At 37.5% G+C, this 18405-nt stretch overlaps 1 protein-coding gene across 11 annotated transcripts in view; it reads left to right on the top strand.

The window, feature by feature from the left end:
- ADAM28 (ADAM metallopeptidase domain 28) overlaps positions 1 to 18405 on the top strand; it is a 94465-nt gene that overhangs the window by 24545 nt on the left and 51515 nt on the right. For 3 of the 11 annotated variants that reach the window (XM_063669367.1, XM_054498384.2, XM_054498385.2), the window contains exons 1-2: positions 8688 to 8861; positions 14641 to 14744. In XM_063669367.1, the coding sequence (XP_063525437.1) occupies positions 8816 to 8861; positions 14641 to 14744 (150 nt within the window). In that variant the 5' untranslated portion in view covers positions 8688 to 8815. Of the gene's footprint in view, positions 1 to 8634; positions 8862 to 14640; positions 14745 to 18405 lie in introns of those variants that run through there. The other 8 variants (XM_063669366.1, XM_063669368.1, XM_063669372.1 and 5 more) reach the window with 5 other exon arrangements.

Genomic DNA, 18405 nt, shown 5'->3' on the forward strand with positions numbered 1-18405 from the left:
TCTTCAACAAATCTGACAAAAATAAACAATGGGAAAGGAGTCCCTATTTAATAAACAGTGCTGGGAAAACTGTCTAGCCACATGCAGAACATTAAAACTGGACACCTTCTTTACATTTTATACAAAAATTAACTCAAGATGGATTAAATACATAAATGAAAAACCCAAAAATATAAAAACCCTAGAAGAAAATCTAGGCAATACCATTCAGGACATAGGCACAGAAAAAGATTTCATGAAAAGAACATCAAAAGCAACAGGAGCAAAAGCAAAAATTGACAAATGGGACCTAATTAAACTAAAGCGCTTCTGCACAGCAAGAGAAACTATCATCAGAGTGAAGAGACAACCTGTACAATGGGATAAAAATTTTGCAACTTATCTGACAAAGGTCTAATATCCAGAATCTACAAGGAACTTAAACAAATTCACAAGGTGCAGTGGCTCACGCCTGTAATCCCAGCACTTTGGGAGGCCGAGGCAGGCGGATCACGAGGTCAGGAGATCAAGACCATCCTGGCTAACATGGTGAAACCCTGTCTCTACTAAAAATACAAAAAATTAGCCAGGCGTGGTGGCAGGCACCTGTAGTCCCAGCTGCTCGGGAGGCTGAGGCAGGAGAATGGCGTGAATCCGGGAGGTGGAGCTTGCAGTGAGCCGAGATCGCGCCACTGCACTCCAGCCTGGACTACAGTGCAAGACTCCATCTCAAAAAAAAAAAAAAAAAAAAAAAAAAAAAAAAAAAAAAAACAAAAAGCAACCCAATCAAAACTGGGCAAAAGACATGAACAGACACCTCTCAAAAGGAGAAACTTACGTTGCCAACAAATATGAAAAAAGTTCAACATCACTGCTCATTAGAGAAATGCAAATCAAAACCACAATGAGATACTATCTCATGCCAGTTAGACTGGAAATTATTAAGATGTCAAAAAGCAACAGATGCTGGCGAGGCTATGGAGAAATAGGAATGCTTTTATACTGTTGGTGGGAATGTAAATTAGTTCAACCATTGTGGAAGACAGTGAGGCAATTTCTCAAGGATCTTTAACCAGAAATACCATTTGATCCAGCAGTCCCATTACTGGGCATATAACCAAAGCAATATAAATCATTCTATTATAATGATACAGGTATGTGTATGTTTATTGCAACACTATTCACAATAGCAAAAACATGGAATCAATCCAAATGCCCATTAATAATAGACTGGATAAAGAAAATGTGGGACATATACACAAATGAATACTATGCAGCCATAAAAAGGAATGAGAGCATGTCTTTTGCAGGGAAATGGATGGAGCAGAAAGCCATTATCCTCAGCAAACTAACACAGGAACAGAGAACCAAACACTGCATGTTCTCACTCATAAGTGGGAGCTAAACAATGAGAACACATGGGCACAGGGAGGTGAACAATACACACTGGAGCCTGTCGGGGGGACAGGGAGGGAGAGCGTCAGGATAAATAGCTAATGCATGTGGGGCTGTGGGGCTTAATACCTAGGTGATGGGTTGATAGGTGCAGCAAACCACCACGGCACACATTTACCTATGTAACAAACCTGCACATCCTGTACGTGTACCCTGGAACTTAAATGTAAAAAAGACACAGTTTCTCATTCATATAAATTGATGGTTGTTAGTAATTATTATTGAAAGTATTTTAAGCTCTTGAATATAATAATTCCCAGAGAACACAGCATGACAATTATGTTTATGATATCTATTATTTTTTAAAAATAGATCTCCATCCTGAATTCCAAACATGCTTTTTCTAATTAATGACTGAATATCCTGCTGGAATGTAACATGTCCCAAACTAATCTTACACATTTTTTCCCTTACCTGCTCTCTTGTGTGAATCTCCACTCTAAGGGAATAAGGCAATTACCTAACTCAGATTCCTACACAAAGATCAGGGAATCAAGTCATAAGCAAACGTTGGCATCTCTACTGCCTAAATACGTCCCTAACCTGAGCACTGACCTCCATTTTCACTGCTTCCTCACTGACCCATTGTTTTTTGGATGTGTTTTAGCAGCTTCTGAATTGGCCTCTTTTCTTCCACTCTGTATTTCTATCTCTGTGGATAAATTTTAGAAATGTGCTGAAGTTCCACCAAGGGTGTTCCATTGCATTTGAAATAAGCCACTTTCAGGCTCAACATTCTTACCCCCCTTCCCCACATCTCCCACTGACTCTTCTCCTTCAGTCACTCCAGCCACATGGATTCACTTTCTGTTCTTGGACATGTTGAGTGTGCTTCAGCCTCAACCTTTTGCATTTTCTGTTCCCTCTACCTGAAATGCCCTTCCCTCATGTTTTTTCATGTTTAGGTTCTCATTATTTAGAGCCCAACATCTGTTACCTCCCAAAAGAGAAATAAGTAGCCCCAGCTCTCTTTCCTTCCTACCCCTTCTTGTTGGTCTTTAAGATAAGGCAATTAAAAATATTCATCTTCCTCACTATATCTCTGAGCCATCTGAGAAAGCAGGCAAGGAAAATAAAGACTAAAATAGCCCCCTTGTAATTGTTAATGCTGGATATGACCAAAATGTGGTTTATAACTTTGGACTAGCATGTTTGCTAGCACTGGTCCCCAGAATTCAGTAGGCTCATGTACCTTTCCCAGGAAGTCCATGGGGCTGGCTCTGTTCCACATGAGGACAGCTCTTCACTGCACCCCTGGACACTTACGGATGGAGAAGCAGAACATACATGTGCTCCCAAGAGGAGAAGAGGAACAAGCAAGGCAGATGGGTCCCTCTACTTGCCTTGGCAAAATAAGACCATGGTCAGAAAGGGGCTAGGAGGTTATGCTACTGGGTAGTCTTCCCATGGCAGGAAACAGTAGGAATGAGCAATGGATGTTTGTTCAGAACTTGTCATCTAGTTTTATTTTTTTCACAGCATTTATTTTGCTCACGTTCCCATTCCAACTAGATTCGAATCTCCAAGCATGTATATATTTTTATCTCTGTGTTGAAAGCCTAATCCCCAAAACCTATTCCAGTAGTTGGCACGTAGTAGACACTACATAAATATTTAATGAATAAACCCTCTTTTTAATTTCAGCATACCCATATCTAATTAACAACTGTATCTCTCCAATATACTTAATAAATATTTCTCTAACCTCTCCCCTTCTTTCCATCCCTATTGTTTCTGCTTAAATTCAGACTCTTGCTTTCTTTCATTTTCACTTACAACCAGTTTCTTTTCTCTGCTCTAATCAGGCTGTAGAGTCGTTCTCTACACTGCTGCCAAGGTAATTGTTCTGAAATTTCCATCTGATTTTACACCATTCCACACTTCCTTATGCAGCACTCATACGTTGTTGTATTATTTCTCTTTCTGAAATACTATCCTAAATATATTTATATTTTTATACACATATACATATATACATACAATTATATGTGGTGATGGACCACCATCATACGGGCAATCCATTGATGACTGAAATGTCATTTATGTGGCATATACCTGTATATAGTAGAAAGAGGGTTTAATCCAGGAGGCAGAGGTTACAGTGAGCCAGGATCACGCCAATGCACTCCAGCCGGGGCAACAGCGAGACCGTCTCAAAAAGAAAAGGAGGGTTTATATATATTTGTGTGTGTATATGTGTGTATATTTATGTGTGTATATATGCACATATAAACGTATATACATAGTTATGTACCACATAAATGACATTTCAGTCATTGATGGATTGCATATATGATGTGGTCATATAAGATTATAATATTGTATATCATTTCTATTCTTAGATATATTTAGTTTCATGATACCATTGTATTACAACTGCCTACAGTATACAGTACAGTAACATGCTATACAGGTTTGTAGCCTAGGAGCAATAGGCTATACCATACAGCCTAGGTGTGTAGTAGTCTATACCATCTAGGTTTGTGTAAGTATACTCTAACACAAACCAACGAAATCGTCTAATGACATTTCTCAGACTGTATCCCCATTGTTAAGTGATCCATGACTGTGCGTGTAGGTGTAATGAGTCAATAGTAATGATACGTATATATGCATGCATTATTCCTGTGTGTAATTAATTTTATGTATATATATAGAACATTGTTAAATATGTTTTAGCACAGGTTTTGAGTGCTACCTTATGCTTTTTCTCATTCTACTGTACTCCTCTTCATGTATTATATATGTTTTTTCATGTAGCTCTTCTTTCTGCCATTTATATTTTTTATTCTGGCAAAGAGTTTGACAAGTCATGACAATGAAAGATGTCAACGATAATGCTGTATTTATCACAGAAAAACAAATGGGAAAATTAAACTGACTGTCCAAATTCAACTTTTACACTTGCTTGATACATCTTTGAGGATATAACCAGGGAAGCAGAAAATAAAATTCATTTAGAGATTGGTATAAATTCTTTGACAGTAAAGGGAATTATAAATATAACTGGGCTATGAAGAATGATAAAAAATTATGAGAATGATAACTGGAACAAACTGTGATCAAAGGCATGTCACGACTACAAGAGAATTGAAAAGAGCCGAAGAACAAGTGCCAATTTAAAATTCCACAAGGATCAGCATGCAGACTGTCATCATTCACCATTTCCAGTGCACTCCCCTCCTCAAGAGGCAGCAGGAAAGTTATACTTCTTCTCATTTGATCCCATCAGTGGTGACCATTCACCACAGGGTCAAAGTCAAGCATGAATTCTTATACTTAGCAGGATATCTTCCCATTCTCTCAGGCATTCTTTGCTCCAACAATTCCAAACACTACCAGCCATAAACTAATGTGCTATAATATATTGTCCTTACTTATTCTCATAATTCTTTTTTTCCAACTTTTTAGATTCAAGGAGGTACATATTCATCTGTTACATGGATATACTGCGTGATGCTGAGGTTTAGGGTACAAATAATCCCGCCACCCGGGTACTCAGCATAGTATCCAATAGCTAAGTTTTCAGCCCTTTCCCCTCTTTCCTCCCTTCTCCAGCAGTCCCCAGTGTCTATTGTTGTCATCTTTATGTCCATGGGTACACAGCGTTTAGCTCCCATGTATAATTGAGAACATGCAGTATTTGGTTTTCTGTTTCTGCATTAATTCACTTAGAGTAACGGCTTCTAGCTGATCCATGTGCTGCAAAGAACACAATTTAATTCTTTCTTATAGCTGCATAGTATTCCACGGTATATATGTACCACATTGTATTTATCCATTCCAACACTGATGGGCACCTAGCTTGATTCCATGTCGTTGCTCTGATGGATAGTACTGTGATGAACATAAACATGTGTCTTCTTGGTAGAATAATTTATTTTCTTTTGGCTATATATCCAGTAAACGGATTCTTCGGTCAAATGACAGTTCTATTTTAGAGAAATCTCCAAACTGCTTTCCAGAGTGGCTGAACTAATTTACATTCCTACCAACATTGTGTGTTTCCTTTTCTCTGCGGCCTCACCAGCATTTATTTTTTGACTTCTTAGTAATAGCCATTTTGGCTGGTGTGAGATGGTATCTCATTGTTTTGATTTGCATTTCTCTGATAATTACTTATGTTGGGCAATTTTTTCACATTTTTTTTAACTGCTTGTATTTCTTCTTTTGAGAAGTGTCTGTTCATTTCTTTTGATCTTTTTTTTTTTTCTTTTTTCTTTTTGAGACAGAGTCTTGCTCTGTCACCCAGGCTGGAGTGCAGTGGTGCAATCTTGGTTCACTGCAACCTCCTCCTCTGGGTTCAAGTGATTCTCCTGCCTCAGCCTCCCAAGTAGCTGGGACTACAAGTGCCTACCACACATGGCTAATTTTTGTATTTTTTAATAGAGATGGGGTTTCACTATGTTGGCTAGAGTGGTCTCGAACTCCTGACTTCAGGTGATCCACCTGCCTCGGCCTCCCAGAGTGCTAGGATTACAGGCATGAGCCACTGCACCCAGCCTTTTGCCCATTTTTAAATGAGGTTATTTATTTCATGCTTGTTCAATTGTTTCTTTATAGATTCTGGGTATTAGACTTTTGTCAGCTGTGTAGTTTGCTCTTATTTTCACCCATTATATAGGTTGTTGGTTTGCTCTGCTGACAGTTTCTTTTTGCTGTACAGAAGCTCTTTAATTTAATTAGGTCCCACTTGTCCATTTTTGTTTGCATTGCAATTGCTTTTGAGGACTTAAGTCATAAATTGTTTCCTAGGGCCAATGTCCAGAATGTCATTTCCTAGGTTTTCCATAGTTTGAGGTCTTACATTTAAATCTTTAATCCATCTTGAGTTAATTCTTGTATATGGTGTAAGGTAGGGGTCCAGTTTTATTCTTCTGCATATAGCTAACCAGCTATCCCCGCATCATTTATGAAATAGGGAGTCCTTTTCCCAGGACTCCTGCCTCCAGGATGCACTCCCTGCCCTGTTTGGTGTAGACCTCTGACTTCTGTTGATAAATCTATTGTAACACTAAACACCTTGTGATATTGTGATCATTTATAGGTGGTACTCACTCTGTGCAATTTTATGGTAATTGAACTTATCTTTCTCAGATTGTGAACATCTCAATGAAAGTGATTGTGTTTTTTGTTTGTTTGTTTGAGACACTGTCTCGCTCTGTTGCCCAGGCTGGAGTGTGGTGTTGCAATCTCAGCTAGCTGCAGCCTCTGCCTCCTGGGTTCAAGCAATCAAGCAGTTCTCCTACCTCAGCCTCCTGAGTAACTGGGATTACAGGTGCCCACCACTACACCCAGCTAATTTTTTTTTTATTTTTAGTAGAGATGGGGTTTCACCATGTTGGGCAGGCTGGTCTCAAATTCTGATCTCAGGTAGTCTGTCGGCCTCAGCCTCCCAAAGTGCTGGGATTACAAATATGAGCCACCACACCCTGCCATGATTGTGCTCTTTCAACTGCAATTTCAGTGTCTGACACATAATAGCTATAAGTAAAATTACATTGAATTAATGGAGAAAAAACACGTAATAATTAAAAGTTGAAGTATCCTTTCTGTTCCCTGGAAAAGACAAAGCAATGGAACTCGGGTTGAAAAGGCAAGAAATCTGTGAATCGCAATCCTGATGGTTAAAATGCTTAGTAACTAGACTCAAAAATTCCCTTGTGGTTTTAGTTGATGACTGTATGATCATTTGGAGACATCAATAATCACTGTAATCCCTCTAGTATGAGAATGTGTTTCAGAATCTGTAAAATGATGCATGATTTTAGTGGACTAGGACTAGGTTTTGTGGTAATAACTGGTCCTCAGTGTTATTTCTATTCTTTAGGAATTTCATAATTATTTTTATTCTCCCAGAATCTTTTCAATAGAAATAATACTGGGAGTACAAGTCATCTGAGCCAAGGGAAAGCATTAGAGTATATGACTAAGAGCCCAGACAACACATAGTTCAGATTCCACTTCTACCACTTACTGGATAGGTGACTTTATCTGTTTAATCTTCTTAATCTATACAATGAGGACAACTGAGTCTTAATCTTTTGAATTTTGCCTTTAAAACCCCAAATTTTCACCTGCAAAATGATTGTAAATGCATAATACATGAGTATCATAAAGACTAATAAAATAACAAGTACAGTAGATTTAGGAGAGTACCTGTATTAGTCCGTTTTCATACTATCATGAAGAAATATCCGAGACTGGGTAACTTATAAAGAAAAAGAGGTTTCATGGCCTCACAGTTTCACATGGCTGGGGAGGCCTCACACTCATGGTAGAAGGTGAAGGAGGAGCAAAGACACATCTTACATGGAGGCAGGCAAAGAGAGCCTGAGCAGGGGAACTGCCCTTTATAAAATCATTAGATCTTATGAGATTTATTCACTATCATGAGAACAGCATGGGAAAGCCCGCCCCTTGATTCAATTATCTCCCACTGGGTCCCTCCCACAACACATGGGGATTATGGGAGCTACAATTCAAGATGAGATTCGGGTGGGGACACAACCAAACCCTATCAGTACCTAAAACTTAATAAGCAGCTCAATTGATATTAGTTATTTTATTGGTTATAAGTATGATTTTTAGACATGCCCAAGTTAGCCTTACTACCACCAGTGACAGATTCTAAAATTGTATCCTTTGGGTCTTGAATCCTTTTTCCACACTCCTCGTTGCCAGTTATGACACAAATACCCCCAAGGATCTAAAAATTATTGTGCTTATATTGTCAGACATTCTTATTTCAGGATAGTTCAAACTTCCTGAGAGTACCCTTGTGTGAGGAATAGAACATAAAATAATGGAAAAGAGAATGCTATATAGTAATTAGGTTGAATTAGAAATTGCTTTACATAACCACATTATGTATGTGGGGGAGAAATAACATTCTTAATAACTACATAACCACATTATGTATGTGGGGGAGAAATAACATTCTTAATAACTTTTTTCCTACAACAGTATATATATACAAATATATTTAAACATATATATCGTATCCATAATGTAAATAAATGTCTGGCATGTTTTTCAAGACTCATTAATGCAGTTGCCTCTTTCCTTGTAGCTTATCTGGCTATAGTAATATGTTGGAAATGTACTACTTTGGAGTGGGGAGTATGGCGAAGGAGAGCAAAACAATAGTTCAGATCAAGTAATCTTAGAGCCAGGAGGCAGCCAGGACTTCCGCCTGCTGGGCCATTGTTGCAGGACCACAGCTTCGAGGTTGTGCAACACCTTTAGTAAACACTTCCTGAATCAGACAAGAATGAACCAGGGAGTTTCATTCTGTCTCACTGGAGAGGAGGCAGGGACAGACCCAGCAGCACCCATCTGAGCGAGAAGAGCAGACACCGTGCTCCTGGAATCACCCAGCATGTTGCAAGGTCTCCTGACAGTCAGTCTCCTCTTCTCTGTTCCAGGTACATATTTAGCTCTTTTTCAGGTTCTACTGAATGCATTAGCAAACTTTTCATAGTCTCCTAATAGTTTTATTGTATAAACTATTTTGACTTTTTTCTTTTTCTTTTTTCTCAATCAATTTTACTAACCAGTTGGGCTGGTTTTAACCTGTTGTTTGGGGGCTGCGAGTGATATAAAGACAATGTTAAAAAGAGGCAACAAGAGGTCTTGAACCAATATGTATGCATCTCATCCGAGAATATATAGAAATAAAAGGGACAATTTCATACAACACAATTTAAATCACGAATATGATTTTTGACTGAAAAAGTGGAATTCATCAAAACCCAGCTTGTCATTTAAAGAATGGTAAAGATGTGGCAGATTTGGCTATTTATTACTATGTACAAGGCTTAGGAAAATACCTGCTATTATTATGGGAGCCAGTTTGGCTCTTTCTGTTTGAGTGTATATTTTTGTATTTACTCATTATTAGTAATAATATGTGTGACTAACTGGAAATAATTAATATTTTTTATTTATAAGGTATTGTGATATTGCTTAACGAAACAATATCTCTGTTAAGCTTAAATTGATAATTTACTTCTATTTTGCTGGTTATATAAAACATTTAAAAATTTGAAAGGAGAAAAATACTACTTCCTAACAAGAAATTATGTCTAGCAAGTCTCTCAATTTCTGGTAAATTCTCTAATTAGACTTTGGTTAAATTAGATTGGGTATTGTGATTCTTCAGCTTCTTTCTATTTCCAGAGCTTATTTAACTCAGCACATGAACTGCAGTGCCTCGAATTCCTCCCTAGTAAACCTGTTCTTGGGTCTTAGAATGTTTGCTGGGACCTGGGGATGGGAACAGATTATCAACTAGAAGTATGGGCTTAGGGAGGGAAAAGTTTTCCTTGTCCATGCACCCTCTTAGTACTTTGTTGCTAAAAATGATTTTCCTGCATCTCACTTGTTTCTGATTTGTTTTCAAGACTTATCAAAATTTCCCCTAACCTAATATCTTTAAATATCTAACTATTTTCCTTTTGTTTCTGTATATTTTTGCTTTATATAATATGTACCTATATCTGAACTGAACCTTTTCCCACTGTGCAGTGATCCTCTTCATCTCTAATGCCTTTTGCTTTGATACCTATTTTGTCTGATGTGAACGTGTTACACCAGCTTTCTTTTGGTAAAATGAGCCTGAAATATTAAAAATATATATAAAACTCATGCCAGGCATTTAACATTGACCTGAAATTCCTACTTTTTGAGTCAGACTTAATAGAAATCTTTTTTCTCTCTGTTCTCCAAAAATACTATCACCGAGAGCTTTTCCAGAACCCCCTCTTAGCTGAAATACAAGAACTGCTTGGGCACTAGCTTAGTTGAGGAGCATAAAGATCAAGCTGGATCCATTAACAGAGTCACATGGCTAACATTGGGGCCCATGCACATTACAGCCCTTTTGTGCAATTGGGCACACTAATCGGTTCTGCTGCCCTGACGGTGCATGTATAACATGGCACCAACAGAGGCAACTTCCTCTGATGCCATGTCTAAAAGTGTGATGTCAGCCCTCCTTTAACTTCTAGCTTCCGTTTTTAAGGGTGTCTTTTTGCCACTGAACTATCCCTGTTATGATTCCCATTTAGGTTGCCTTTCTAGTCAGAATCTAAGAAATAAAGCAATTTTCATTTCCCACTTCTTCCTGTTTGTTCTCTGCCCCCATCATTAAAGCAATACATATGTTCCCCTCTGACCATGACTTCTGCTCAGTCCCCGGATGGCTGAAATAAAAGAAAGAGATATAAAATAAGGCTGGTTGTGTGCAGTGAACTTCATAATCCCGAGAAAAAAATGACTTATGGGATTTCATCCTAGGAAAAGAAAAACAAATATTTAAAAGGACGTGACAGGTGTTTGCGCGGTGAAGATGTAAATGATTGCATCAACAAAGGAGAAAGGTCTTTACCTTATTACAGCAGAATACCCAGGGGGTACAGAACTTTTTGAAATTATTTTATTTCAAACTACCAGTTTTTCTTGCCTTTATAAGATGACTAGAAGGCTGAAAAGAAAATATACGATTTAATCTAAATAGTCAAAATAACAGACCTAATAGAAATGCAGTTTTTTTTCCTTTTGTTTGTACTCACTTTTAATGCATGAAGTTTAAAACCACAAGAAGGTTTGAGGAGATGCAGAGAATCCCAGAACATAAGTCAATATCCTTGTGTAAACCCTAATTCAGCGTTTAATATGATGTGTTCAGTTTGGAAAGAAGACATTTCTTTGAACAGTTTCAAACACATTTGAACAAAAATGAAAATGTCAATGTTACATACTCATGTTCCCATTTCCAAAATGACCCCAAACACATGAACAAATAATGTAGCAATCCAGACTAATGTCTCTCATATTAACGTTGTTAATGAGCTTTGGCTTTTGTAAAACTCAAAACAGTCAAAAATAATTATCCAATCTAAACCAAAATAACAGTTTTCTTTTTCCTGATCTGGTTTTGCTAGTCAAGACTAATCCAGCATGTGAGTTCTGTGGGAGAGAGAAGGCAAGTATTAAAATGAATTAGTAAAAACATATTGTGTTACACCTTGGATTTGTGTAATCCCTGGATGGCAGTTAGTTGTGTTTGTTCCTCAGGCTTCAAAAATAATTAACCTGATGTTATTCAGTGGGGATGACGCTGCACCATCTCCATTAAACTTAAGGATGGATGAGCTAAACAATATTTAGGTCTGTTACATCCCTACAACGGCTGTGTAATTTGTTGTATTCCAGATCCCATTATTTCTGGGACTTCTAGGTTTCCAGAAAATAAGAGTCTTTAAGATAAATTCTATTTAGTTCCTTTAGAGAATATATGGAGTGACAAGAGTTTGGAAGGAGGTGGAATTCCATTCACTTCAAACTGAAGAGATTGAGAGGTTGCCTATGACTTTTAAAAGAAATGTTGTGGGGTTTTTTTTTGTTGTTATATTTTGCTTTGTTTTTGGTTTCCATTTGGAAGTGTTTGGCCACCAAAAAGTGGGAAATAAATTTCATAAGTTACATATTTTGAGCCCATATTTAAGAGCCAGTTTGCAATTTCTAATTTCGTGAAACATTAGGATTCAGATACTAACTAGAAGCATAGAGGTCAGGGTGCATGTGAGACAAAATTTGTGTTGGCTAGATGGGCCTGTTTTCATTCTCACCATTTCTGAAAGGTGCTGAGAAGGAAACTCACTTGATTTTCTGCTTTTATACAAAAAATCAGGAACGTAGCTATTATTTTATTCCACGAAGGCAGCTTGGACTAGTATTTCCTGTTAGAATCATGTGTGTTCTAAGATAGCATTTAAAAAGACTTATGTTGGCCGCAACATTGGTGAAATTCGGCTTCGTGAACTCTATCTTAACAAGACTAATTGCATTGATTAGCTACTGTAATATACCAGGCAGTGTGTGGGTGCCTTATGGTATGCTTGTTTTGTGTCCCTGAATTAAGGAGGCAGCAGGGAATTGTGTCAATATCATCAGTTAATTTCTGGCAGGAGTAATGTTCTTACCTTTTGGCATCGTAGTGTTTCAAAATAATTACAATAATTAGAAAAATTTTAACTCAGAAAAAGAATCATCAATTTTTCTTTAGGTTTTTGAACTTATGTTTCAAAAATTTTTTATAACTGATGTTATTCTTTTCCTTTACCAAAAGTTAATTTAATAGAAATAAATGACGCCCAGTGATTACCTCTGTGACAGCAAGAAATGAGGAACTGAAGAACCCCGTGATGTTGTTCTTGAAGTGTGACAATGTAATGAGGCTTATTTTATCACAGTGGATCAGAATTCAGCTATCCTAATGAACACTGACTCTTGAAAGAGGTTATAGGGGATTCTGTACTTATATGCATAAATCATAAACCACTTGAACTAGCTTTAGAAACCATTTAATTGGCGTCCTTTTTTCAAACTATTTAAAGACTCAAACCAAATAAAAAAATAAGGTATTCTAATGTCAGTGCCATGGCTTTAAGTAATTTTGAATTTTTTTTTTAGAGTAACCCTTACACCACTGAAAGAAAAGATAGTTCATTACTTTAACACCCCATTTTTGACTCAGAGAGTTCTTAGCTGGTTTAAACCGTTTTTCTATTCTTCAAAGTTAAATGTAAGTGATTCTTGAGTCGTTAAATGAATTAAAGTCATTCTCAAGTAATTTTAAAAAAACACTATTTTTTGAAAGTTTATGCATTAGTTTCTGAAGAAAACTTTAAACAATGTTTTGCTCTGTGGGAAGTGACTGGAGTAAGTGCACAGTCCTCCTAGATAAGCAATAAATAATACTTATTAAGTGCCTCATCTATGTTTGTTAAAAGATCAACCACAGTAACATAAATGTATCTCACCATAGAATTTAATATTTGAGTACTTTAATGAGCTGGGATTACCTTTAGAGACCCTCCTAGTCCTTACTCAGAGAAGAGAAAAAAAACCTTTTCAGTTCTAGTCTTAGAAAGTTGTGGAGTTAGGCCCCATTCTGCCACTGCAGTCTACATTTTGGTTAAGCCTGTAGCCACCTGTAGCAGCTAAGGAGCAGGTCTACCAACTATATACAGAGCAGAGACTAGACCACATAGGCAAATCAAAAAGAAAATAGAAAGTCTAATGTTAGCTTCGAGAAAATTGAATCTCTCTCTCCAAAATGACTTCTAGGCCAGGTGCCGTGGCTCATACCTGTAATCCCAGCACTTTGGGAGGCTGAGCCAGGGGGATTGCTACAGCCTGGGAGTTCAAGACCAGCCTGGGCAACATAGCAAGACCTCTTCTCTAATAGAAGAAAAAAAAACAAACAAAAAAAACCAGGCATGGTGGTGCACACCTGCAGTCCCATCTACTCTGGAGCCTGAGGTGAAAGGACGGCTTGAGCCCAGGATGTTGAGGCTGTAGTGAGCCGTGTTTGTGCCTCTGCACTCCAGCTTGGTGACAGAGTGGGACATTGTCTCAAAATAAAACAAAATGACTTCTAAAGACAACATGGAGAGGAGCATTTAAGATGCAGATAGGTTGGATCAAATCACTTTTCGGTTCTCTTTCAATATGACTGCAGGCTCAAAAAAGTCCTTCCAGGCCAGTGATTCTGTTTGAATTATCTGCTTCTCTAATTTTCATTTTTAAAATGTTTTGTATGCAAAAATGAAGGTTTTTCTGTATTGCTTATGCCAGCTCATTCTATGAACCTAGTATTGGAGCCTTTTCTTACTGTGACATAGTTTTTTTATTAGTATGGAATATTGCTGTTTTCAAATCCAAGAAAAATAGAATAAAAAATTGTGCATATTAGTTATTTTATTTTTCTAACATTGTATGGTTTCTAGTGCTTCAACCCAGTTTTTCTGGGACTGATTAGCTTCTCAGAGGATTACTTTTGCTTCTGTTTTCATTTCTTTTTGCCTGAGCTGTTGCTATTTCCCTGCACTGCAGGGATCAAAGATAATGAGAAGTGGGAAAATCCAAAAGAAATACTTTCTCTAAATACAGTAACGCTTGAAAACTTTTAATGGGGAAAGAGCTGAAGATATAGGTTGAAGTAAAACGTTAAAGGGAAAGAGTAGCTTTCTGAGGTTGTCGCTGTCTTCTGGTGTCAGCACATTAATCACTCTGACATTCGTCACTTCAGGATTCTGTGTGTGGCATCGTTCATTGGGAATGCAGTAAGGATGGCTATTACTGACCAGCCTACTTCAGTTCTACCTGGATAAGTCTTTTCTTTTTCTTTTTTCTCAGTAAGTGCTATAAAAGAACTCCGTGGGGTGAAGAAATATGAAGTGGTTTATCCTATAAGACTTCATCCACTACATAAAAGAGAGGTCAAAGAGCCAGAGCAACAGGTACAGCTTTTGATTTATCAAAGGATCTTGATTTGATATGTGTATATATATATATATATATATATATATATATACACACACACACACATACATATATATATCTATGATGAGAGACAGAGATGGGATTTATACGTGTGTGTTTATATATGTGCGTGTGTGTATGTGTATGCCTGTGTGTATCAAGTGGAATTTGTGATGTTTTCAGCAATTACACCTTGGAGTTAAATAACAATGCTTATATTTGTATTTGTTTTTGACCTTTTAAAAAATCTTCACTACAACCCAAAGTTATATTATTAACCTCATTCTACAAATCAAGTTTCTGAGAAGTGAAAGAAACTGTCCAAGGTGAAAAAGAGTAAATTTTTTTTTTTTTTTGAGACAGAGTCTCGCTCTGTCGCCCAGGCTGGAGTGCAGTGGCGCGATCTCGGCTCACTGCAAGCTCCACCTCCCAGGTTCACGCCATTCTCCTGCCTCAGCCTCCCGAGTAGCTGGGACTACAGGTGCTCGCCACCATGCCCGGCTAATTTTTTTGTATTTTTCACTGTGTTAGCCAGGTTGGTCTCTATCTCCTCACCTTGTGATCCACCCGCCTCGGGGTTTCACTGTGTTAGCCAGGATAGTCTCTATCTCCTGACCTTGTGATCCGCCCGCCTCGGCCTCCCAAAGTGCTGGGATTACAGGTGTGAGCTACAGCCTAGCCATAAATTTAACATTTGATGATGATTTATTCTATGTACTTCCAAAGAAAATTGGATGCTATCTATCTATCCTTCCAAACACAACTATGACAATTGAAACAGAAATAGAAAACAAAATACAGCAGGTGAATGCATGTATATATGCACATTAACATGAAATTTATCTGTCTTTTCTGAATAGGCTCTTCTTAATGTTTGTACATTTCTTACTGCAAATGAAACAACATATTGAGTCAACATTTACTCAATAAACATTTATTAATTCTAAGAGAAAAGCTAAAACATGATGATTCATTCAATTATAACAATGTTATAATTACCTGCACTCTTAAGTCTTCTTCTGGGAGCCAGCAAAATACAGATAAATGAGACACAAGTAATAGTTTACAGAAATACTCCGAAATCCAGCACACTCGGTGCACATATTCCCTCACTGGACATGGTTTCCCATAGCATTTCTTCTAAAGCAAATTTATGACAACAGAACCTGTATTTGACCCCATTTCCCAAAATAATTATCAATCAAATGTTTTCACTAACTTCAGATGGAACCCAAAAGCATTGGATTCCCCTTCAATATGACTTCCTTCAAATGCTTTCTAAGACTTTCTTTAAAATGTCAGACACCTTTTTTCCTGTCGTGCATTATGCTTATTATCTGGATGACAAAGTAATCTGTACACCAAACTTCCATGACATGCGATTTACCTGTATAACAAACTGGCACAGGTATCCCCTGAATCTAAAATAAAAGTTGGAAAAAAAATAAGGATTTTTAATATATTTTCATATTTAGTCCTTTCAACAAACATATAACATAAGTGTATTTTTACAGTATTTTATTTCTAAGTGGAGAGATAGGGGCTCAGAAAATTTAAGTACCCTGCCTAGGAGCACATAGCTTACACATTTTAGCGCTAGGATTCAAACCTCTGTTTGACGCCAAATGACAACTTTATGTGTTAGTATTATTTGTGGCTGCCTATCCAAGCAGCTAAATTGATTTAACATGTGGGAGAGTCCGTATGTTCTCCTGAGAGCCTCTGTGGGATCAACACAGGCTTTCTGGCCATTAAAGTAGCTCAAGTTCTGTTACACTAAAGTCTAAGAGTCAGTCTGTAACCCTGAGACATTGACCAGTTTGTTGTATCATTTACTGTTAAAAATAAGAGACTTGTCAGCTGAATTTTTTTTCTAATAACTTTTTTTCTTTTTTAAAATTCTATTTTAAGTTCTGGAATACATGTGCAGAATGTGCAGGTTTGTTACATAGATAAACGTGTGCCATGGTGTTTTGCTGCATCAATCAACCCATCACCTAGGTTTTAAGCCCAGCACGCATTAGCTATTTTTCCTGATGCTCTCCCTTGCCCCGCTCCCTACCACACCTCAGAGTGTGTTGTTCCCTTCCCAGTGTCCATGTGTTCTCATTGTTCAGCTCTGAATTATAATTGAGAACATGCGGTGTTTGGTTTTCTGTTCCTGTGTCAGTTCGCTGTGGATAACGGTTTCCAGCTCCATCCATGTGCCTGCAAAGGACACGATCCTGTTCCTTTTTATGGTTGCATAGTATTCCATGGTGTATATGTACCACATTTTCTTTATCCAGTCTCTCACTTATGGGCATTTGGGTTGATTCCATGTCATTGCTGCTGTGAATAGTGCTGCAATGAACATGTGCATGCATGTATCTTTGTAATAGAATGATTTATATTCCTTTGGGTATATACCCAGTAATGGGATTGCTGGGTTAAATGGTATTTCTGGTTCTAGGTCTTTGAGGAATTGCCACACTGTCTTCCACAATGGTTGAACTAATTTACATTCCCACCAACAGTGTAAACGCGTTCCTATTTCTCCACAGCCTTGCCAGCATCTGTCGTTCCTTGACTTTTTAATAATCACCATTCTGACTGGTGTGAGATGGTATCTCATTGTGGTTTTGATTTGCATTTCTCTAATCATCAGTGATGTTGAGCTTTTTTCATATGTTTGTTGGTTGCATGAATGTCTTTTCAGAAGTGTCTGTTCATGTCCTTTGTCCACTTTTTTTTTAAATTATACCTTAAGTTCTAGGGTGCATGTGCACAACGTGCAGGTTTGTTACATATGTATACATGTGCCATGTTGGTGTGCTGCACCCATTAACTCATCATTTACATTAGGTATATCTCATAATGCTATCCCTCCCCCCTCCCTCCACCCCACAACAGGCCGCAGTGTGTGATGTTCCCCATCCTCTGTCCATGTATTCTCATTGTTCAGGGTTGTTTGTTTTTCTTATAAATGTAAGTTCCTTGTAGATTCTGAATATTTGACCTTTGTCAGATCGATAGATTGTAAAAATTTTCTCTCATTCTGTAGGTTGTCTGTTCACTCTGATGATAGTTTCTTTTGCTGTATAGAAGCTCTTTAGTTTTATTAGATCCCGTTTGTCAATTTTTGCTTTTGTTGCAGTTACTTTTGATGATTTGTCATGAAATTTTTGCCTGTGCTTATGTCCTGAATGGTATTGCCTAGATTTTCTTCTAGGGTTTTTATAGTTTTTGGATTTACATTTGAGTTTTTAATCTATCTTGAGTTAATTTTTGCATAAGGTGGAACAAAGGTGTCCAGTTTCAATTTTCTGCATGTGGCTAGCCAGTTCTCCCAGTACCATTTATTAAATATGAAATCTTTTTCCCATTGCTTGTTTTTGTAAGGTTTGTCAAAGATCAGAGGATTATAGATGTGTGGTCTTATTTCTGACTTCTCTATTCAATTCCATTGCTCTATGTGTCTGTTTTGTACCAGTACCATGCTGTTTTGGTTACTATAGCCTTGTAATATACCTTGAAGTCCAGTAGTATAATGCCTCCAGCTTTGTTCTTTTTGCTTAAGATTGTCTTGGCCATACAGGCTCTTTTGTGGTTCCATATGAATTTTAAAGTAATTTTTTTCTAATTCTGTGAAGGATGTCA

This window comes from Pongo pygmaeus, chromosome 7 (assembly GCF_028885625.2).
Source record: "Pongo pygmaeus isolate AG05252 chromosome 7, NHGRI_mPonPyg2-v2.0_pri, whole genome shotgun sequence".
Taxonomy (NCBI): Eukaryota; Metazoa; Chordata; class Mammalia; order Primates; family Hominidae; genus Pongo; species Pongo pygmaeus.